General features: G+C 40.5%; 2 protein-coding genes across 7 annotated transcripts in view; one reads left to right on the top strand and one right to left on the bottom strand.

Annotated features, from left to right (window-relative positions):
• si:dkey-82f1.1 (DENN domain-containing protein 2A) overlaps positions 1-14,505 on the bottom strand; it is a 98,424-nt gene extending 83,919 nt beyond the window's left edge. The window contains exon 1 of one of the 4 annotated variants that reach the window (XM_052029761.1): positions 14,087-14,505. The gene's annotated coding sequence lies outside the window, so the exon portion shown is untranslated. Of the gene's footprint in view, positions 1-163; positions 237-1,744; positions 2,074-14,086 lie in introns of those variants that run through there. The other 3 variants (XM_052029758.1, XM_052029757.1, XM_052029760.1) reach the window with 3 other exon arrangements.
• On the top strand, positions 201-24,024 carry adck2 (aarF domain containing kinase 2). 3 transcript variants are annotated; one of them, XM_052029765.1, is made up of 8 exons: positions 201-342; positions 16,954-17,100; positions 18,299-18,427; positions 19,846-19,941; positions 21,904-22,155; positions 23,018-23,146; positions 23,504-23,557; positions 23,644-24,024. In XM_052029765.1, exons 1-8 carry the CDS (start codon positions 334-336, stop codon positions 23,779-23,781), a joined length of 954 nt encoding a protein of 317 aa, XP_051885725.1. In that variant the 5' UTR covers positions 201-333; the 3' UTR covers positions 23,782-24,024. The 3 variants fall into 3 exon arrangements, with proteins under 3 accessions (XP_051885725.1, XP_051885723.1, XP_051885724.1); XM_052029763.1 differs by lacking the exon at positions 201-342 and adding an exon at positions 14,812-16,251; XM_052029764.1 differs by lacking the exons at positions 201-342; positions 16,954-17,100 and adding an exon at positions 14,812-16,251.
• The last annotated feature ends 70 nt before the right edge of the window (positions 24,025-24,094 follow it).

The following is a 24,094-nucleotide window of genomic DNA, read 5'->3' on the forward strand; positions in this document are numbered from 1 at the left end:
ATTTTAACCACATGATCGATAGGCTACAGAGCAGAATTCAAAGGCAAATCCAATGTGCAAGCAGAAAATCTTAAAATTGAAATAACCTGCAATAGCTTTAAGTCTAAACTGACAGAAATGTAATACAATAACTGATGCTCATCATTCTTATTTTTCCTTCTACCTGCAGAAACACCTGTGACTCGAGCCTCCCACGCCAACTCTAAGCACAGCCCTGTCCCCAGACTGCTGTTCATTCTCCCATAAATCTATACTCCAAGGAGAATGCCTACAAACAGACCTGTGTATCGGAGCAACCGGCTTGTATAGGCAGGAAGTGGATTATCGATACTGATGGTGGTGGTGAGTGGGGAAAAATAGGTGTGCAAGTAAACGCATTGATATGTTATTTAGTTGGCACGGAATCAAAATCCAGTTTCCATTGACTGGCATTATTCGAACTCAGATTGTGGTGGAACAGAGATCTACTGCTGCTGATGGCTCACGTCACCAGATGAAAGCTCAGTTTTGAGTTACTAGACCTGCTGTGAGTCTATTACATTTAGCACAATGGTAGTGCCAGACAACATAATGGAAGCTGTGCCTGGTCTGAAGACAAAACTTTGTCATCACACAATCTTTACAGATGCAACTATGTCAGATAGGTTGATGAGAACTGTCAGGAAATTGTATCCCTGGTCTTGGCCCTTTTATCACCTCTGTACATCCAGTATAGGAGACGTTTCAGGATAGAACCCTGCACTGAGGAAAATTTGCTTCTTTAAAAAAGAGCATAATTAGAGAATGTGTGTGACAGCCTCTAATTATGACTAGATATACCCTGGATTGCTAATTCGAGTTAGAGCCCAAGTTGCCTAAAAGCGAAAGCCTTTGAAATGTGATATTCTTGTGTAGATACACATTTCCATTGTGCTAATGACAGGTGTTCATCTAGATACAAGGTGCTGAACTAACAATCAGCTTGAATCTGACTGAGTGGCATATTTTCTTTTGTTGCTCGTTTCCTTAAAGCACCGTCTGTTGCATTGAGTACACAAAAGTAAAATGCAATATGTGGCTCAAAGAAACGCAGCAGGGCTCATGCCTCAGAATCTCTCACCAGAACAGCTAGCTTTTTCTTTTCAGTTGTGGGGTCATGGGGGCCTGACCACTATTCCCTACCATGTGGCTAGTTGAGAAGACATGGAGGGGGAGTTTTAAACTGCACATCGCGCACGTCCACTTTTCTTCAACCCTTAACATCTGCCAATCAAAAACATAGCAAATATCTCAGATGAAGAGTGATGCACAGTAACTACTGGAGAGGGAGAGAATTCAGAATTCAATAAACAAAATGAGTGACAACAGCCTTTGAGGGAAGTTAAGAAATCACGGTGAACAGAGAGTTAAACTTTACACAACAGCTCTACAGATAACAGACACGTATTCTACAGGAAGCCTGGGTTATGCATGGGTCATCCATAAATACTCAGTCAGATTCTGAAAAATGCAATGGATTAAAAATAACACATTCATAAACAGAACAATACAGAATATTAACAGCAATCTGGATGAAAGGAGATTTTCTCTGTAACATATCGTCTCAGTGCAACAATCATACAATCCTATTCTCCCTACCCCCAGATCTATAGAGTAGAATTGCTTTGAAAATCAGTTCTGCCTTTTTTTTTGATACAGAATGGATAATCCAAAACAGGCAAGGGAAAAAAAGAGATATTGGTCAGCTAATTTGAAAATCTCCTACCTTACCGGGTTTGGTTGCTGGTGAATCTCTCTTGATTGTAGCCTCATTCCTGCAGCAATTAACCCACTTTGGCAGCATTTGTCTGTTTCCTTTTGAAAAACTTTTCTAGGGAAGGGGGTGGGGGAAGGAGGGATGGAGGGGTGGGATGAACCACTTCAGTTTCCTCACACCTGAGGACCTTCAGGGACACAATCCATAGTGTCAGGAGGGAACAAGAATACTTTCCTCTCCCAATCTTCTTTGTTTTAGGTCTTTTTTGAGCTGTCTTTTGCTATCATCCTGCCTCTCACTCGCTCCCTTTCTTCACCGTGCTACAACTTGCTGCTTCTGACGTTTCTACTGAGCTCCTGCCTCCCTATTCCCACACCTCCCTCCCTTGACCTCCTTTGACTTCTTTCCATTGAACTAATCACCAGCTGCCTCAGAACAGACTTGTTACCACAGCAACCGTTGTTCCCTCTCCAAATCTACTGGGCAAAAACTACAATAAACACAGATTCTCCAGTTTCAGGCACGTCACACATGCAATTAAAGGGGCAACAACCCTGCAGCTCAAGTTCTGCTTCAATGGTTAGCAACTTCCTAGCAGTATAAGAGTATTTTTCACTATTCTTTGATGGTCAAAGTTTTCTAGGTCTTTTCTGACAGAAAAAAATACTTTTTTCATTAACCCAAATATGTAAGCACAAAGAATGCATTATTTTTTGCAATGGGTTAAAATTAATGCCAGCAGCAATTCTTGTGCACACAGAACACAGTTTACAATTTCTGTTCCCATCTTTTGGCTCTGAACAAACAAGATGAACAGGCAGCTCAATTTCATGTAGTTTTCTCTTAGGCTAGGCTGAACCACAAAAACAAACCAGCAAAACCAACTCAGAGAAAGCAGGCTCTCTCCAAATACCAAAAGGATGCCTAACAAATCAACAAAGTTTCCAGTAACATGGAAACATCACCAATTCACATTTAAAATTTGATTCCTTACTGGCTTTCAGTACACAAGCCATGTTATATGAGACTCTCTCTTGGAGACTTCACTATACTCAGGAACTAGATTATTTCCGATTATTCAAGTTGTCAACATTGCATCAATTTTTCTTTTACATATATTTCTTAAGTGATATGTTTTTACTCAGATCGCAGACCCACAAATGACAGAAGGATGTTAAATTGTAGCTTTTCTTAGTGGGTGCTAGCAATAACACCAGTGCATTCCGCAACACGTGGCCTTGGACCTTGGAACACATCAGTCCGCATCATTCAGTTGTGGACGGCTCCGTGCACTGGAGATCCTCCTTAAATATGCAAATTAATTCTGGTGACATAATCCGAACCCGATCTGTAGTTTTAGTTGGAGTCCCAAATAGGGGAGCGATGACTGTTACACCATCCTGTTGAGGGACAGTAGAAGTTGTGGGACAAAAACCCCAAAGAAAACAACTCAGGAACACCAGGCATCCAGAGCCCACCATCTCCCTCAAATTTTGACAGCCAGGGTCCTATCTCACAAATCCCAGTTGTACTCAACTGCCTTCTGAGTTCCCTGTTCCTACCCTGCAGCCTGAGAGTGGAAAAAGAGCAGCAGGGATAAATTTGCTAATTATAGACCAGTTAATCTAACGTCAGAGGTCTGGAAATTATTAGGAAAAGTTCTCAGAGACAGGATCAATCTACAGTTGGAAAGGCAGGATTGATCGGGGATTTATTGGTGGGAAATCCTGCCTAATTTAATTGAGGTTTGAAGAGGCAACTAAATAATTTGATAAGGGCAGTGTAGCTGATGTGCCTTTCACAAGATGCCACAAGGTCAGAGTCCATTAGCAAGTTGGCAAATTGGGGAAATAATTGGCCTAGTAATAGGAGACAGGGCTAATGGTGGAGGGTTGCTTTTGTGATTGGAAGCCTGGATCCACTGGTGTGCCACAGGGATCTGTGATGGGGCCCCTGCTGTTTGTTATATACATTAACAACTTGGATAACATTGGTTAGGCTACAGCTGGAATATTGTGCACAGTTCTAGTCGTCACACTATAGGAAGGACATTATTACATTGAAGAGGGTGCAGAAGAGATTTACAGGATGTTGTGTGGGGCAACTACTACAATTATGAGGAAAGACTGGATTTCCTTGGAGCAGAGGAGACTGAGTGGGGAGCTGACAAGGTAAATAAAATGATCAGAGGCGTACATAGGGTAGATCATAAAAAACTTTTCTCCATGGCAGAGGTATTGAAGACCAGCAGGCATTGTGTTAAGATGAGGTGTAAGAGTTTTAGAGGGGATCTGATTTAGAATCTTTTCATCCATAGGGTGTTTACACTCTGGAATGCACTTCCCGAGAAGGTGATGGAAACAGGTACTCTCAGATTTCCAAAGCATCTGTACAAATTTTTAAAAGTTAGCTAGGAGGTCTGGAATAAGGGTTAGATCAAGTTGACTAGTTGCAATCAAGCAAGCAAGCAAACAAAACTCTCAGCTTGGACAACAAAAAATAAAGTGGAACCACCTACATAGGTTGCAGTGATTGGAATGCAAAAATAAAACCAAGGAATTGGAAATCAACACGTAGCAAATTTAAAAATGCTAACCTTATTTACCCAATAGGTACCTACTTTCCATAAATATGGCAGCAACCAAAGTTTTGTCCAATTAATCCTCCACCCATGTGCTTTTGATTTGCACTGTAGCAAGCAATGGCTCAATTTTTTTAAAATTCTAACTTTTATTTTTATCTATTTTATTATTCAGCCTTTAACCTCCTTGCCAGTACACAAACCTGAGAGAGGAAGGAGGCCCACACATGTCTTAGGAAATAGATTTCTTTTTCTCAATTTAATTCCTCTTTGTCCCCATCTATTACTGCAGACAAGATGAAATTTGGTAGAGTCATAGACAGCAAAGAAGGTTGTCCAAGGATATAGCAGGACATAGATCAGCTGAAAGGCTTGGCTGAGCAGTGGCAAGTGGAATTTAATCCAGACTAGTGTGAGGTAATGCACTTTGGGAATTCAAATTCTGGAAGGACATATAGAGTAAGTGGCAGGGACCTTAGGGATGTTCATGTACAGAGAGACCTTGGGGTGCAAATCCATAACTCTCCAAAAGTGGCAACACAGGTTGACAGGGTAGTGAAGGCAGCATTTGGTATGCGTGCCTTCATAGTGGATGATAAGTCTTTTCCCCAAGGTAGGGGAGCCCAAAACTAGGGGGCATGGATTTAGGATGAGAGGGAAAAGATTTAAAAGGGACCTGAGGAGCAACTTTTTCATGCAGAGGGTGGTGAGTATATGGAACAAGCTGCCAGAAGAAGTGGTTGAGGCGGTACAATAGTATCATTTAAGAAGCACTTGGATAGGTACATGGAGGGCCGGGGTGTAGGGGGATATGGGCCAAATGCAGGAGATTGGGACTAGCTGCCTGGGCAGTGGTCGGCATGGACTCATTGGGCTAAAAGGCCTGCATCTGTGCTGTATTGCTCTATGACTCTATAGGCCAAGGCACTGAATACCAGAGCTGGGAAGTCAAGCTGCAGCTGGAGAAAATATTGGTTAGAATGCACTTGAAGTATTGTGTACAGTTCTGGTCACCACACTACAGGAAGGATGTGGTAGTGATTTAAAGAGTCCAGAAGAGATTCGCTAGGACGTTGCCTAGAACGGAGGTCTGTAGTTATAAAGAAAGATTGGATAGATTTGGTTTATTCTGTCTCTAATTAGGAATCCAAGGAGTAACTTTATTGTGGTTTATAACATTACGAGAGGCATAGATAATGATAGATAAAGTCTAGAACTAGGGGACATAGATTTAAGGTGACAGGGGAGAAACTAAAAGAAGATGTGGAAGGGCAGCTTTTTCCCCTGTCTGGAACAAGCTGCCAGGGGAGGTGGTAGAGGCACAGACAATTATAACCTTTAAATGCATTTGGACAGGTACTCGGATAGGAAGGGCATAGAGGGATATGGGTGTAATGCAAGCAAATAGGATTAGTGCAAACAGGCATCACAGTCGGATTGATCAAGGTGGGCCAAAAGGGCCCGTTTCTGTGATGTACAATTCTATTACTTAATAATTATAATATTTCATATAATGACTATTTTGTTATTCCTGCTCTGTCACCTCCAGACTGTCTTTTATTCCCTGCTTCTGTTCTGTACAATTACTACAAACTTATTGTCTGTCATTATATCGCACTGTGATAAGACTATTGAACGGTTCCCTTATACGTTGAGATAGACTCTTGACCTCACAACCTACCTTGTTGTGACCTTGCACCTTATTGTCTACCTGCAATGCACTTCCCTGTAGCTGTACTCTGTACTCTGTTATTGTTTTTACCTGTACTACCTCAATGCACTCTGTATTAATTCAATGTATCTGCACTGTGTAAGGAATTGATCTGTCCGAACAGTATGCAAGACAAGCTTTTCACTGTACCTCGGTACAAGTGACAATAATAAATCAATACCAATTAATTTCTAACCATATTGGGCTAGATCTTGTGAACTCTGCAAACCCCTCCCCCCCCCCAACCCGTAATTATCTTGTCTCATTGAAGAGGATCCAACTTGCTGGGCTGAAGCATTCCAGACACCAGCTGCATGGTCCGGATAGTAACTGGGCATCTAGTAGCACAGGAAGGAGACCCTTCACCCAAAATATATCTGAAAGCTTTGATAGCTGGCCAAGCCCTGTCCCTAAATTTGCTGGGTAACAAGAACTATTAATTATTACCCACTGCTTAAAGTGTTTTTTCTTTAAATCAAAATTGAGCAAGATTTTCTATAAATAAAATTAACTACTACACTTAAAAACATTAAACTAAAGTGAAGTAATTAAAATGTAACTTGCCTTTCTCTTTAAACTCCCAATCTAGAGGCTATAATCCCTGGTGAAGTTGAAGGACCTCGAACCTGCCAGGTCTAACCTGGCTCAAGATCCGAGAGGCATCTTGCACAAATGCAGCAGCAGCTCAGCAAGACTGGGTTCCACTGCTGGAATTCAGCAACTGAGCGAACTGACAGAATTAGTGCTCCAAATCTGTCAGTACATTTGGGACCTTCACACTTCACAGCACATGCAGGAGTCTCAGATTCCCCACATTTAAATGAAAAAGTGTTGGCAGTTTCAAACACTACCATTGATATTAGCCAGTGAGATGTGACCCATTAGCTCCACCAGAACATTTTGAGTTGTCAGCATTACTCCTCTCCATCATACTTATTCTCTCCATCACCAATATTATCACTTTAATCAATCCAGTATGGGGGCACAATATGCACATTTTCCCACTCTTGCACTTGAAACCCATGGATAGATTGATATAGTGCTTTTAAATCTGATGTATTAACTGTAGTTCCACATGCTTCATTTCATTTTCTGGTTATTGTAGTTAGGGAGATTTTTTTTTAAATTCACTCCCTCAAACTTTTTTTTTGTCTCACCCAAGCTGACACCTCATTTTGTTTAGTTGATTACAACCAATCTATTTTCCTTCTCCATTTATTCTAGATGCAACCCTATTTCTTTTCTAATTTATATGTCAATCTCATCTAATTTCTACTAGCAGTTTACTATAACTTCCCATGTTCTCCCTTCATTTAAATGTAAAAACTCCAATTCATCATTTACTGTTTTTGCCAATCCATTATATCCCTTCTGTTATTTTCTACCCAAGAGGGTTTTGGGGGTCTCAGTCCCAAGTACATTCAAGAAATAGGTTTATTTCCCCTAATTTTCTTTAAAAAAAATCTACATTGAAACAGGGTTAGTTGCACATAGCTAAAAGCCATGATCATGTACAGGTGGAGGATATTCAGTCCTTCAGTTACTGGGGTTCCTGAAGCTATGAGGCAGCACAGCAGTTGGTACTATCATGCCAACTCTTATTGAATGACAGAAAAGGCACGAGGAGCCAATTGGCCTACACCTGCTTCTACTCATGTTCTTGTGGAATAGCTCCCACTTATTCCAGCCCTTGTGCCAATTCTCTTTAAATGATAGCCAACACCCCATCCCTTTAGTCAAATGTTGAGCTTCCTAATCTCCTGATACATTCTTGGCATGCAGTTGGAGTAATGATTTAGAAAGTGCAATGCTTGAAGCCTACCCCTAAATCTCTTTACAAAAAAAACACCATTTGCAGAACTTCTGGTCTTCTCATTCTTATATCACTGGATTCCTGTGGACCACAGTGAAAATGGCCATCATGGCGCCATCTAGAGATAAAAGGCATTGCACGCACTTGGAGTTTGAAGTGAAATTTAATGAACAAAACTTGTCCCAGTTAAATGGAAGATGGATAAAACTGCAAATTATTCCAACAAATTATCTTGACAATACAGAGGCAGTGGAGCTGTTGAGACAGGGAATGGAGAGATTTAGATGGATACCAGTGTGCACACATAATGTTGGATTCTGTCTCTTTGGGTTCTTCTGATTAGTTCACAGGAGTGGAACTAATCTTCAGAACTAATGAGAAACTGGTCAACCTCACACAATTACTCCCCAGAACCAAGGTCACCTAAACTTCAGTAGTTGAACAAGAGTATGCACAAACACAACTTTCTTCTGCATGTCTTGAGGCAAAACCCCAAGCCATTGATAAGATCACTTTATTAGTCACATGTACATCGAAACACAGTGAAATGCGTCTTTGTGTAGAATGTTCTGGGGGCAGGCCACACGTGTCATCACACTTCCGGTGCCAACATAGCATGCCAACAACTTCCTAACCCATACGTCTTTGGAATGTGGGAGGAAACCCATGCAATGAGAAGAACATACAAACTTCTTACAGACAGCAGCTGGAATTGAACCCGGGTCGCTGGCACTGTAATAGTGTTATGCTAATTGCTATTGTCATCATAACTGTTACGCTACAGTAATGATGTGCCTATTGTCACATCATTACTGTAGCACACAAGAGGATAAACCTTATATTCAGTATCTGCATGATGAAGATTTGTCTACCAATCTGCCCCCATGCCCTCTGACAAAAGATTCACAGCAAGGCCCTGGTAAACATGGACCAGTCCCCATCATCTTGGGAGCAATCTCTTAGCGAAGGCAGACACTGGTGATTTTTAATATCACTTTCAATACACCAGCAATATCTTTGATAGACTAAGGAAAAGAGTCTTTGAAGATCAACATCTTAGACCTGGTACAAAACTCAGTCTACTGGCCAGTAGTCATTCCAGCCCTCCTTTATGCTTCTGAGACCTGGACTACCTACATTAAACCCCACTAGACACAGGAAAGATGCCATTAACACCATCTCTGCAAAATTCTCCAAATTCACTGGAAGGATGTGAAATAAATTCAGTGTTCTCTTGCAGAGTTACACTCCTTCAACTACTTGGACAAGCCAGACTTCATATTCCTCAGACACTTTATTCTGAGCTCTATGAGAAGAGAATACAAGCTAGACAGAGGAACAGATTCAAGGATGCAACTCAAAGCCTCCCTGAAAAAAAATAATATCCACACCAATTCCTGGGAACTTCTGGCCCATAACTGCTCAAAGTGGAGGAGCATTCAGGCTGGTATTGAAAACTTCTAGACCATGCATTGGGAGCAGAGAAGCTCCGAATTATAGCAGAAGTACCACAGTATCTTAAACTACCCATGTTCTCACCCTGTCAGGTACCTTCTCCCCCATCTGTGATTTCAAACCCATGAAATCAGAGTGGCAGCAAGTACCCTCAATCCTGCAGGACAAATAAACAGCAGCAGCTGTGCTTGAATGGCAAGAGTGGAATCTATACTGTATTTGATATTTAATCTCCATGTGCAATATCACAGATAATTGACTAATCTATTTAGTACATTTCACTGAAAACTCCCAGCACTTTATTTTTCTATAGATGGCATTGTAATGGCCTTTTTCCAAAGTGTACATTGGTTGTTATACAATTGTTGTTTCAGAGCAGGTATGCATTTGTACAATAAGAAATTTTAACTTATAACATGCAAGATAAGGGTTAATAACAAAAAGTACATATTTCACACATTATGTTTATCTACTCAACAGTCCTTGTTTCTTTTAACGACTTAGTAATTAGGAGACATGTCACGAGCATGGGATGGAATTTTTTTAAAGTCATAAATGTGATTCACAAGCTGAATTTGGATTATGCTTATCTTTGGATTGTGCTTTTAAACTGGCTTAATTTTCCAGAATGAATCATTATTATCCAGAACACTTGTTGTGTTCTCAAGTGCCTTCTGCTTAATTATGTTGACAAAACAAAATAGATGCTAACAGCTTGCACCTCAAATTCTCATATTTGAATGAATGAGGCAAATAGAATGAGGGGACAAAAAAAAAAGAGAAAGGAAGATTGTTTGATTTGTTTTCCATTAACCTTGGGCAGCACAGCACAGTGCTGCTGTTAGAGCTGCTGCCTCACAGCTCCAGGAACGGAGTTTAATGCTGAGCACTGTGATGCTGTCTGTATGGGGTTTGCGATGGTCTCCCTGTGATCACATGCTTTTCCCCTTTGGTGCTCCAATTTCTTCCCACGTCCCAAAGATATATTGGTTAGTAGCTTAACTGGTCACTCTAAATTGATCCCAGTGAGTGGTAGAATCTGGGAATATGGAGAGAATAGATTATAAGGGAAATTAGTGGGGATGCAATTGCCATGAGCCAACACAGACGAGATGGGCCGAATATACAGGACATTTCAAGGGTTCACTAACAATGAATTTAAAAAAAATTCTGACAACCAAAAAAATTAGTTAAGAAGTTCAGAGGAAGGGTCCCTGACCTGAAACACTAATTGTTTCTCTCTCCATAGATGCTGCCTGACCTGCTGTTTCCAGCTTTGTGTTTTTATTTTTGGTTAAAAGATGGATTTTAAGATTCATCTTAGTGGAGAAGAGAGGAGTAGGGAGTGAAGGCAGTCCTAATGCAGGCAAATGAGATTAGTGTAGATGGGCAAATAGATCGGCAAGGAAGTGGTGGCCTGAAGGGCCTGCTTCTGTGCTGTACAACTCTCGGACTAATTCCAGAATTTAGGGCCAGGGTGGTTAGAAGTCGGGTGAACAATTATATATTGAGATACTCATTAAACCAGTCTCAGAGGAACATGGATATCTTGCTAGTATGCAGGGCTGGAGCAGTTTACAGAGAAAAAGGAGGTATGACACAGGGGAACATTTTTTAATAAATAAAAGATCTTGCTTAACCAGGTGCCAATGTAGATCAGCAATCACACTGCTTATTAGACAGTGCAAGTCAAAGAGTTTATTGTCATATGCACAGATGCAATAAAATCTTACTTACAGCAGCATCACAGGCACATAGCATCATTCACAAGAAAAAAAAACAAATTAAACAAATTTAAAAAAAACAAGAAAGGACACAATTACAAGAACACAATTAGAAAAAGAACAAAGCCCATTTTAGTGTAAAGGGGATCAAAGTAGTCAGTGTTGCTAAACTGTAGTGATTAGGGTTGTGCCAGTTGTTCAAGAACTGAATGGTTGAAGGGAAGTAGCTGTTCTTGAACCAGGTGTCATGGGACTTCAGGCTTCTGTACCTCCTGTCCAATGATAGCTGTGAGAAGATAGCATGGCCTGGATGGTGGGGATCTTTGATGAAGGATGTTGCCTTCTGAGCCAATGCTTCCTGTAGATACTACTGATGGTGAGGAGTGATGTGCTTGTGATTTATTGGGCTGAGTCCACTACTAGTTAGAATATGGGTGGCAGGGATTTGAATGACCTCAAGTTTACAGAAAATAGAACAAGGAACCCATCCAAGGAATCAAAGCAGAGGCTAACAAAGACATGGATGAGGGTTTTCAACAGCAGATGAGCCAAGGCCACAGTGGAAACACATAGGAAGTGAAAGGTCAAACAAATGGTTGGATAGAGGATATTGAAAAAGCTTTTGGTATACAAATCCCAACCCTAAAATGCTGCCTCCATCCTTTGAATGGCAGGAAAGGCAAGAGGTGACAGAGGGAGAATCAAAATGAGAGGGGTAGGAAAAAAATGAAAAAAGGTTAAAGAAGAGAGAAAGCCAAAGAAATGGAGAGAGGTAGTTGAATAATCATTCTACTGAGCAGGATCAACTAACTACACAATCTGAAATAAACTAATTTCAGATTTCCCATATCTGCAGCAAAAACAGCATTCAAAACACTCAACAGGTCAGGCAGCAGTAGTTTAGTTTAAAGATTATGTACCCAAAATATTAACCATGTTTTTCTCTTTCCAGAAATAGCACATGAAAATCTGTTGGTGTTCCAAATTTCAGTCATTACCCATTTTTTCAAGCAGGTGGCACTGTCTTCACATTATTAAATGCTAAGTTGGGAGCAGATATATGTATCTGTACGTTGTGCTGATTGTTTGAGTCTTCATGCATTCACTTGCCTTTGGCAATGGGATGCCCCTCAAAGCCATTTCCAGAATATGCAATGCATTAATACTACTGGAAACAACTGTATCTGCAATGATAGTTTGAAAAAAGTTATGTTAAAACCTTTGAGACAGAAACTTATTGACTTAATCAAATCTGTAGAAGGTCACATCCAACCTCACTTCCAGTTGGCTGGCCAGGCCCATTCCCACTTCGATGGTTTGTCCTTCCACGTTATGAGATGTAACCAGTCGGCATCACCCATCCAATCCCTATTCCTCTCCAATGCTGCGTATGAGCCAAAAGCAAAGGACCAAAAATAAATAGAGAATGCTAGAAATACTCAGAATTAAATGTTTCAGGTCAATGATCCTTCATCAGAACTGGGAAAAAGGTAAAAATAACAGTGCATAGTTTAAAAGAAATAATAAATAACCTGGATAAAAAAAACCAGAAAATCCTGGAAAGGTCAAATGGTGTCTCTTAAAAAAAATTAATGCTTCAAGTCAAAGACCCTTTGTCAGAACAAAAGGAATGGTCTGTGATAGGATGGAGTGCAGGAGAGCTGCAAGACAAAACTGTGATGGAGCTGGCTGAAAGGTTGCAGTAAAAAGGCATGTGTGGAAAAAAAAACATAAAAGTAGGTTTGGAATAGGTGCAAATTGGAAAAGATGAATAAAATCTTCGGTTACCAGAAAAAAGAAAAATTCCAAATGTTGGATGTGCAAGAACCAAGGGCTGGAACTGCCAATTTTCTGAAATTATTGAATCTTATATCATCTAGAGGCTGCAACAGGCCTAGTCAGGAGATAAAGTATTGCTCATCAAGCTCTTGTTGGGCTTTTTTCTTTAGGACAGTGTAGAAGGATGAAGATGGGTCAGTGGCAGAGGGATGGAGAAGTAAAGTGGAAATCTATGGATCAGGCTTGCATGCAAATAGTGTTGTTCTGCAAAACAGATATCCAATCTCCTCCCAGCTCCTCCAACTCCATCGTACTTTCTCTGATGACGAGACTTTCCACAGGAGGCAGCTTTAATGTGCACTTTCCTTCTTCTTGAACAGTGGCTTCCTCTCTATTATAGTTGACAGAGCTCTTGACCACATCTAATCTATTTCCCATATCTCTGCTCTCACCCAGTCTCTTCCTGGACAGAGCAAGGATAGAATTACAGTGGTCCTCACCTTCCACCCCATCAGCCTCCATATTGGTGATTGTGAAGGATGATTCATTCAGTGAGATTCCACCAACAAACATCTTATCCTGTCCCCTTTCAATGTTCAATGTTTCAAGGCCATTCCCTTCACAGTTCCCTGGTCTGCTCTTCCATGCTTCCCTTCCACTTTCCCATCCAAGTGCAGAAGATGCTGCACTTGTCCTTTAACTTCTGCCCTTCTCACCATCCAGGGAACCAACATCCTTTGAACTTATTCCAATCTAGTTTATTGACCTCCATGTAATTAGCTCAGCACATCTTTAATGTTACATGAAAACATTATTTCACTTCAGATGCTGCCTGAGATGCTGAATATTTCCAGTTTTTTTTTTAATTTCGTTTCTAATGATTAGTGAAGGGCAAAGGGTGATAAAGTATATGGGGTAGATGCCTGCAATTGATGCTGAAGCAGTACAGTGGTGCATTTTTTTTGGGAGGGGGCACTTTTGGATTTGGTGGCTTTCTTGATAAATCAGATAAAATTACAAATTCACCACCAGCTCACCAATCATCTCCCTTCCCCCTCCAGCTTCCGTTCCCTATCCTCTGTCCAATCTCTCTTGCTCTCTAACTTTGCCTCATCGAAATGTTTGATTTCCATGCACATGAGAGATCTACTATCTAATTCAATTTTTTTTTACAGCAAACGTAACATCAGATGCTATTTCTTCGTCAAAGGACTAACTGGGTCATTTAGCAGTGTCGCGGGGGTTCCTAGAACAGTGCCCCATTGAAATCAATAAGACTCAGGCTTACCGAGTCCGCTTTTAGGAAGTCAGCGGTGGCAAATCTCCATGCTGATTGCGTCCGATGTTTGATCCAGATGTCACCGAGTATCTCGCCCACCACCTGTTCCTCAAACCGATGCAGCAAATGCGGCCAATTTAACAAACAGACTCTTCATCTTTCGAGTACAAGAACTGTTTCCTTCCCGCTTTTATTTCCAAAGTGTTTTTTTACATAAATAGGATAACTAATTTGTTCCAAAAATTGACCTATAATGCGCGGAGTCTCAAATGACGTTGATATACTAGTTCATGCTAGTAAATTCCAAAATACTTACAAACCGATGATGCAGGTTAACAATTCAACAGTTCAAAATAAAAGATATCGCAGCTTGTACCCGAACATAAGCCCGGGGCCGAGGACCGATGGTTAAATCTGTCCTATCCTGCAAAGCCGGGAACTCGGATCCCAATCACCCTTCTCATTTGATCCAATCTACTTCCCGCGTTATGCCTTAACCCTCCAAAGCATCAATGGGTTGAGGTGGAGGCTGTAGCCGATTGGAGGAAGCAGAAACGGGACTGGAACACTGGGGCCAATAGAGTGAGGCAGAGACGGGAAATTTAGAGTGGCAGTGGCTAAGGTATCAATATATGAACCAATAGAGGGGCAGCGCCGTGTAACCGAGCACCAATTGGAGGCAAGGAAGGGCTAACAATTACCAATAGGAGGGAAGGGCGGGGGCTATGGGCAGATTGGCTGAGGGTGCTGACTGCTCCCCAGTTCGGTACCTCGGTGTTTTGCATCACTGTTGGGTGTTGTATTGAAGAGCGATGAAGAGAGAAGATCTGCGTTTGTCGAGAATGACGAACGTCAAAAACTGACCTGAGTGGCAGCCATAACGGGCGAGCGGTGGTGCATTGAGATCAAGGAGCCGAGGCAGCCGGCCTGGTGCTGGCACAGAAACAATGATGGAGGTCGCATGGTGGCATCATTCAACCTTTTCCTGTGGCAGTTTCAGAGCCTAATTCATGCAGGTGAATGATTACCAGAACCTGTCGCCGAGGCCGTTACGATTCCATGAATTTACTTATGTATCTGTTGGGAATGAGTGGATTGGCTGCTGGAAGAGTGATGTCTTCAAACGCATATTCCTGGATTGCCTGGTGAAATGACAATTCGCAGCGCTTCACTTGGCCTCATGGAAACTGGGGACTAAAAATCTGCTTATTGGATGTCCAGACTTTGTGATTCTCGTCAGGTCACTGCAACGTTTCACCAGGATGGCTGCCTTTCTCCTGACTTGTAAGGCATGCCCTATAATTCGTAGATCTGTGATTTTTCGAACCACTCTCTTGATGCCACATAACTCTGCATCAAAAGTAGCTTTCAGGTTGAAGAATTTACCTAGATTTACCCTTGCTTGTCTAGGCCTTGGAGTTTCATCAGTTGCAAACTCCCAGAAAACAGTAGCAATAGAGGCAAAGGTGACACACTACCCGAACCGAGGGTCTTCCCATTCATTTTTGAAAGACTTTTTCTGGAGGCTTCGTTTCACTGTCCATATCGGTGTCCGAGCTGTGATACTGCTGCTGAGATTTGGGCCTTTATTTCTGCTCTATCCAATTTGTTTTGTGTCATCCAGTTTTGCTTCAGTCTGGTATGATGTGCTGTTGAGATGCACAGAGGCTGCTGGCCCTACTTTCATCAAACTTGGCCAATGGTTTAGCACCAGAAGGGATCTCTTCTCAGTAGAGTTCTGTGACAAATTCTCCAAGCTTCATCCCCATGTCACACCACATCCCTGGGACTACACCAAGTATAGCTTGAAAAGGGCATTTGGGGAGGATTGGAGGAGCATATTTCACATTCCAAATAAGGAACCCATTGGATCAGGCTGTATCACTCAGGTTTATAGAGCTTACACTGATCCAAAGAACATTAATAACTCTGAATTTCAAAAGCTTGTAGAAAGCTTTGAGAAAGAGGATCAGTTTGAAGCATGGGAAGTCTTTGGGCTCCAAGGAATATTTCGTTACATGTTTGCTAAAAAGCAGGATGATTTTCCAGATCCCAAAAATGAGCCTAAAACTGCTAAGGGGATGATTGGAATTTCAGAGGTGGAAGATGGAAGGGCAGTGCTTCATCCAGACTCAACATCTGAGCAGCAGCATCTCATTCCAGTGGCTATCAAGGTATTACAATGTCTACAGTATGCATTGTAAGTAGGTGCAAATAACCTTCGGTTTAGGATTTCTCTTGTACGTGCTTTTTCCCCAGAGTAAGATAATGGAAAGTCAGAGTGAGTATGTATGGTATGCTGGAATAGATGGAAACAGGCACGTTTTTATATTTTGATGGTTTTTCGCATGCAGCAAACTGAATGGATTTAAAATTTAAAACTGCAGATGCTAGAAATTTGAAATATGAATACAGAATGCTGGAAACAGCAGGTCAGACAGTTGAAAGAGAAACAGATGATATTTTAGGTCAAGGATCCTTCATCATACATTCCAACGAACATTATCTCCATTTTCCTTTCAAAAGATGTCTGATATTCTGCATTTTCTGTGGATGTAAAATTAAAAAACTAATTTGCTGCACTGATTCACTGGCTGATCTCAGATCAAATGCTAATCCCAGTAGACCGATCAGTAGAAGATTTTTTTTTCCACAACAGCAACCTTTGCTTGAAACAAATTGAATTCCCTTGTCAATGAGTGATGAATCTAGAATTTAATTATCGTCAGACCAATTTTACTTGACGTTGATGCAGTTACCTGAAAGAAATGATTTTCAATCCAACTGCCTGATTATAAACATCTGGTTGTAAAGTGAGGCATTATGCTGACCCACTAATCAACCCAGCAGTTCACATCACTTCTTTTTGTCTGTAGGTGATGCATCCAGGGATTGCACATCAAATCAGTATGGATCTGAAACTTATGAAAGCCGCAAGCTCTGTTCTTAATCTCTTGCCAGGCTTGAAGTGGCTGAAGTTGACGGAAGTGGTGGAAGAATTTGAGGAGGTCATGTTGAGACAAGTGAGGATGCAAGTGAACTCAGCCTGACCATGATTTCTTTCAAAGATTGCCATGTGTCTTCGTGTGGTTAGAGGAAGGAGAGTCAATTACAGGTGACCCCTGCGTTATGAGGGGGTGCGTCCCAGAAAATGATCAATGTAGCTACTTTCCATAATACGAAGCTGTGTCATCTGCACATGATAAGAAGAGCAAGTTGAAAAACATTATTTATTTACCTTTTCCTCACGTAAATTCTGTCAGAGTGCATTTTATTCTTTTATCTCAAATTTTTTGGTAGTGATTTGTGTATTCTGTAAGGGCAAATTTCCATTATCCAAATGGCCACAACACAGGAGTCACCCGTAATGGGGTTACATTCTTCTGCCATTACCTTTCAAGTGCCTTTTGGGAAGGGACTTACATATACTGCATCACATTTTTAAAATTACATATGACTAAAAGTGTTGTATGTCCATGTAGTTAGGCAAAGATCAGTAGCATTGATAGAAATACAAACCAAGGCCTCTAGATCATTGGCCAATGTGAATGTGTCAAATCATCAAAATGATGAACACAGCAGAAATCTCAATCAAGAAGTGTTTTTGTTAGACAGGTTAGCAATCTCAAATTGGCAATAAGTATCGATTCCAAAAAGACCAGTCAGATCACTATAAACATTTGGTGAACTTGATTTGAACTGCCACCTTGAATTCTTTTCCTGTTGGGATAAAGTAATGTGTAGCCTCAAAAACCTATTAACAAAAACAGAGCTGATTGAGAATAAAATAGTTATTTTCCTCGTACAAGAAACTGCATAATTCTTTTCTTCATAGCCAAACCCCATATTTTGAAGTACCGAGCAGAAATTTGTCCAGTTAGGTTTTGTTTCCAATGCTTTTTCCAAATGTCGTGTTTTATTCTGAATGAGTGTAGTCAAAAATGAAGATAATAATTTGAGGAATGCTATGGAAAGTTTACTAGCACAAATAAAATATCTTTGGCTAAACTAGCCTTTTCTTTAGGTGAATACCTCCACATTATTGCCCCTTAGTTAATTTAAAATCTTTCCCTGGTCTTATTTGTCAGGTTATTTTTGAATTAATATATCACATCTTTTTTTAAACTAGAGTAGGAAAACAGTCAGACAGCAAGAAATACCTTCGCTGTTACAAAGGATGTTTGCTTTACACTAAAACCATGTCCTGGCATTATCCTACAGATTGACCTGCGATATGAAGCAAAGATTATGGAGAGGTTCCGAGAGAATTTTCTGGGTATGGAATCTATCAAGTTTCCAATACCTCTCAGGCCATTTATCACCAGAACGGTTCTGGTTGAAACCTTTGAGGTATTTTTGTCATGTAATTTATTGCTGTAATGTTTAATGCTAGATAGTGTTTGAGCTAGTAATGTCTGGCAATGTGTTAGAAGGTGGAGATGAAAAAAGGAAAGCTTGAGTCAATGTAGGTTACTTGCATTCTGCAAAGCCAGTGAACTGGGAATAGGCCTTTCCAAGTTGGGTACTGTTTGAGGTAACCAGATACATGAGAAATTCCAGGCATGAAGTAGGGAATCTACAGGACTAGAACAAAGAATGTTCCACTAAGTCTGTCATTACTTAGGCATCACGTAGGTTCCCATAGCAAACCTGTTATTTGGAAGTAGCTGTAAAAAAAAAGTTGCTTTAACACGAGAACAAGTTCAGCCAACTGGAGGAAGGTGGTGGTGGAAACATTTGGACTCTGTTCACGAAAGATGTGGAGGGCCCACAGGATATCCCAATGGAGATGGAAGTGTAGCTAGAATGGATATCTGCAGTAAAAAAAGGAAGATTATTAGTGCCAGGAAACTAGAAAGCATTGAAATGGTGGCACACATAAAAAATGTAACAGGAGGGAATGATTGAGCAAGTGTGGAAAAAATAGAATCGACAAAATCTGTTCCACGGGCATAAAAAAGCTGAAATGGTGGATGTACCAAGGGCACAAGAAGGTAGAAGAAGTTTCTGCAGGGTTGGGGGACCTTGCCATGGAGGGAAAGAGGAGGTTGTTGATTATCTGGGAAATGATGCTTTGATGTTCAGTGGTGGTGTCTTGGTCCAGGGGACTTAGGAGAATGTTACTACTCAGCCTCTGCAAAGTAGAAATTGGTTTGCCAAAAAACACTGGCACTTTGTCAGTTAATTTAATAATGATATTTGTGAAGAGTGTACTGCCAGTTCAGAAGCAGCTGGGTTGGAATAAGTGAGTAGAAAAATTGAATTTTTTGATGAAATCTAGATCTTTCCATCAAATAATTTGATGGAAAGATCTAGATAGGGTAGGAGGCCAAAGGATAGAGCCCCAGCAAGATGAGAATTCTGAAGGTAAGAGTATGTGGATAGTGAAATTATGGCAAAAGGTCACATTGGAAGGACAGATAGGGCAGAACAAGTGAAGGGGAAGAAGTGCATTGAAATCAAGGAAGCAGGAAACTTGATTACAGCATTTTACAGCCTGCTTGCAGTATACATTTTCCAGCAGAGAGAATGGTTGCTAAAAAGTCTCATCTTAAATTCCATATCATCCTGTATTTGCACTTGGAATGTATAAACTTTATGTAAAAATAGCTTTGGTTCATTACCCAACTGTAAGGCAAAATCAAATGGCTATGAATCTAATATTCTAGAGTCTGGGCAAGAGTATTGTAAGAACATAACTTTGAAGTAATACTAATGGGTGGTGTTGTGAAAGATGACACTAATTCTTCCGTGTTCTTTGTGTTCAGGAGAGTAAACCCATCTCGATGTATTTGACAAAGGACGTACCTGACGCATTAAAGCAGAGGTTGGCCAGAATGGGATTGGAGATGTTGCTGAAGATGGTAACATTTATGTAGTCCTAACAAACAAAATGATGCTGGTCTCCTTGGGCAAATGGTTATGAAATGTGAAAAAGAAACAAGAAGCAGGAGCAGGGGTGGTACATAAAAAATGAAGATGATTGCCTGCCATTTGTAAAGTAATCCATGTGCATGGGAGGGTTAGGAAAATGCTGGTTCATGAGCCAAATGATAATTACTATATATTTTAGTTTGCATCATATACAAGAAAACAGATGTTGTAGAAACTTTCTTGGATTTATTAAAAGTAACCAATAATATTTTTTCTAAATACAATATTTTGGTCTAATGCAAAATGCTTACTCACTCTGAGGTACAGGTCCATTCTGTCTACAAGCCTTAACTGATAAGCCCTGGTGGAGTATTTTATATTATATTTGGCTTTCAGTCCATCGAATCTATGCCAGCTCTGAGTACTTCCATCACTACCTCTTATTTCCCTATAACTCATTCACTCCCCCTGATTCTCCTGTACCCCACCTACACTAGTGGCAATTTATAGTCATCAAATAACCTACCAGCACCTTTGTGGGATGTGGGAGGAAAGCAGAGCACTCATGGGAACCCACAAAGTCACAGGTAGAAAGTGAAAACTCCACACAGACAGCCCAAGGTCAGGATTGAACCTGGGTTACTAGAGCTGCAAGTCAGCAGCTCTAAGTGCTGCACCAGTATTTGTTTATGCCTGTACCAGACATTTGATAACTCTCCACCTTTCTCACCTTGACTGATTTTTCTCTCTTTCCCTAGCTCATCGATGGTGAGGTCAGTTGAGACATTTCTATCCGAATCCTGATATGGTCTGAAGTTCAGCTAGGAATTTTTTGGTCTTTTTGGCTAATTAGCAGGGATGAAAGATTTCAGATCTTTGGTGAAATTTCACCCTTGCAAATGACTTTCTTACTACTTAGTCTGTCATTTTAGCCATGGTCACAATACATGAGCCACATGTGGCCCACAGATAGGCCTGTCCAGCATCCCTGCAGCCCCACAAGATCAGCTCCCATCCTGTCAAGCTACTGTCTTGTCAGTAGTTCCTGGGAGTCACAAGAACAGCTCCAACTTTTGAAAATGAATAGCCTGTGACATCGTCTAGCAGAACTGCATAGGAATGGGAAGAGTGCTGTTGTGGCTGTGGACTCCGCCTGGATCCCCAGGCCATCCAATGTATCTATATCCACTTCTGGATGAAGGTGTAATATGCCAGTGGACACAAGCTTTTCCACTGTAAAGCACTGAGATGAATTACAAGTGGTTAGGGAAGGAGGCCACGAGTGAAGGAATGATTGGAATAAAAGGTTGTTGGAGAGGGAGGAGGCAAAAAGGGATGTGGAAAGGGGACAGGGAGAGATATTCAGAGGAGGTAGAGTGGTAAGAAAATGGGAGTAAGTAGAGGAATGAGGAAAAAGTGGGAGGGAGATGCAGAAAAGTATTGTAAAGGGGAGGATGTGTGGGACAAGAGCAGGGAACTACCTAAGCTCAGTGTGGAGGGAAGAGAAGACGTAGGATAGAGCAAGGGAGACAAAGAAAGGCTGTGGGATAAGGGAGAGAACTGGACAATAAGAATGTGATGTGAAATAGATGGTGAAGTCAATATTGGAGTGAAAGCTTTGAGATACAGGAGGGGAAGGCAATATGGTAACCAAAGTGATTAAACAAAATAACTGAACCTGGCAGATGAGATCAATGAAAGATCAGTAACAATGAGCAGGATATGATTAAGGGATGTGAGGGGTTTATAATGCAATATCTGAGAAGGAGGTAGTTTCAGTCAGCAGGTGAGCCCTGATAGGAGCAACTTTGTACATACAGTTTACAATTCAAATTGCAACAGATTTTGCTCCCACTGAATATGCCAAATTTATGATTTACGAGAAAATAATCCTCTTGCTTCATTTTTCCTGATATTGTGACATGACTGACTGCTGATCTTTTTTTCTGCAGGTGTTCGTGGATAACTTTGTTCATGGAGAACTTCATCCTAAAAATATTCTCATCCAGGGAGCAGATCAGTTCAGCCTGCAAAATGATGACAAGACCACCATTGTAGACTTGTGTGATACCCTCATTGTTGATGTTCGCCCATCCCAATGTCCACTAAAGCTTATTCTTCTGGATACTGGTATTGTGACTGAACTCCAGCCATCTGACTTCCACAATTTCAAAGCTGTCTTCACTGCTGTAATCAAAGGACAGGTATGAACATGAAAATATTTTTCCTCAAATCAAAAGACCAAATGAGAGATCTGACAATATAGATCGCTTGGCTCAAGAGGATTGTGTACTCATTTTAGAACTTGCTCTTTAAATGCAAATCTCAAATTGCCACTTACAATTCACTAGAGAAAATTCATTAACTTTCATCAGGTCGAAAGCTCTAATGTTTACTGCCCCTATAAAAAATTAATAGAAAATGGCAATATTTGATCTTTTCTTTCAGATAGAGTTAAAAACTTCTTATTGCTAACATACATTAAATTTTGTCAGAATTAGTGCTGCTTTCCACTCGTTAGTATGGGTTGTCTCATTAAACAACTTAATGATGGGAGTCATTTAGAACATTTTAGTACTAAATATTTAACAACTTTGAGTTTATAAATAAAAAACTTTAAAAAAAACATGTTGGAAATCTGAAATAAAAACATAAAATGCTGGAAAAACTAAGCAGGTCAAGCAGCATCTGTGGAAGGAGACACAGGATTAACATTTCAGGTCAAAGATTCATGAAGGGTCTGTCTTATTGTGGGTGTGGTTTGTGATTGATAGTCTTAATCTCTCTAAGTCGTTCCATCAAAAGTAGGAAACTAGGTTTATATTTTTGATCGTCTTCTTCTGTTTTCCGCATCTTCAATGTTGGTTCTTTTGATTATAGAAGCAATAACTTGGGGAAGGCTGTCAACGTAGCATTCAGGCTACAAGAAAATGCTTCTTGTAATGCAAGGAAGCCATTAAATGGATGCTGCATCTACCCATATTTTTAGTGTTAAGTGTAGATCTAGCTACACCTCATTTGGTTTTCTCTTTCAAATTGGGTAATCTTTGTTTTTTTACTTTTCAGGGCAAGCAGATTGCAGACTTGCTACTGACCCAAGCAAGAGCTAGTGAATGCCAAGACCTGCAAATGTTTAAATCTGAAATAGAAAAACTTGTGCATGAATCTGGGATGAACAACGGATCCCTGGGAAAGGTAATAGCGGACGAAAGAGTAGACAGGAAGATTGTTTAATTAAGTGAGTCAGCTCTATAATCCTCTAAATTAATGCACCCTGAGTCAGCAATTCTAAATAGTAAAATTTATAGTATATTCAAAGGTTTAATAATTTTCTTAGTTTGTTACATGTTGTAATAGTACTGATTTATAAGTTGATTTTTGCAAAGTGAAGTGACTCGCTTGCTTGTGTGGTTTGACTTAGGCACCACAAATGGTAATATTTGATTTAGTATACCAGATAAAAGCTGCCACTATGTTCAGTGAGGTAGGAGCTCGCTCATCTTCTTCAACTTTAATTTTAAGTTTGGTTTTAAATCTTTTTCCTCTTCTCAGCTCCATGTTGCAGGCTTTCTTTCTAAAATTTTGGAAACACTCATCATGCACAAGGTAAAGAATAAATCCGAGCTAGAGCACTGTGCTTTTTATTATTGATTACAACCTAACCTTGTTTCTTTTCTTTCTCCCAATGTTAGGTTAAGGTGGAAAGTAACTTTGCCTCCATGATCTTTGCCATTATAGCCTTGGATGGTCTTGGTCGTTCTCTGGATCCTGAGCTAGACTTAATGGAAGTAGTCAGACCCATGCTACTGAAAGACACTGCAGGTTTGTAAGGCACCATAGACCGCAGTGCTGCATTTTCACCCAACTTACTTGGGAAAAGGGAGAACACATTCCCAGAAATCCACAACCCATTATCTATTCAATCACCTAGCACCAGGCATCTAATGTTTTTAATTTCAAACTGCAGGCAAACATTAAGAGCTGTAAAAGCCCATTTGCAGAATAATGCATGATGTATCCCAGTGTTTTATTCCCTTGTAATAATATGAATAAATGGAAATCACAAAAGATTGTACATTTGTGCAGAGTGTCGTATGGGATCTGTTGATTCTGCCCTTCTGAACTGACCATTTGAACAACCAT

Source organism: Pristis pectinata, chromosome 15 (assembly GCF_009764475.1).
Source record: "Pristis pectinata isolate sPriPec2 chromosome 15, sPriPec2.1.pri, whole genome shotgun sequence".
Taxonomy (NCBI): Eukaryota; Metazoa; Chordata; class Chondrichthyes; order Rhinopristiformes; family Pristidae; genus Pristis; species Pristis pectinata.

What these genes read in the sequence shown, in the direction of transcription:
- adck2 (XM_052029763.1), top strand. Translation starts at nt 15,340, where the DNA reads ATGGCTGCCTTTCTCCTGACTTGTAAGGCATGCCCTATAATTCGTAGA. An exon ending in TCATTCCAGTGGCTATCAAG is followed by an intron (nt 16,252 to 16,953) that starts GTATTACAATGT and finishes TTTTGTCTGTAG; the next exon opens with GTGATGCATCCAGGGATTGC. An exon ending in CTGCTGTAATCAAAGGACAG is followed by an intron (nt 22,156 to 23,017) that starts GTATGAACATGA and finishes TTTACTTTTCAG; the next exon opens with GGCAAGCAGATTGCAGACTT.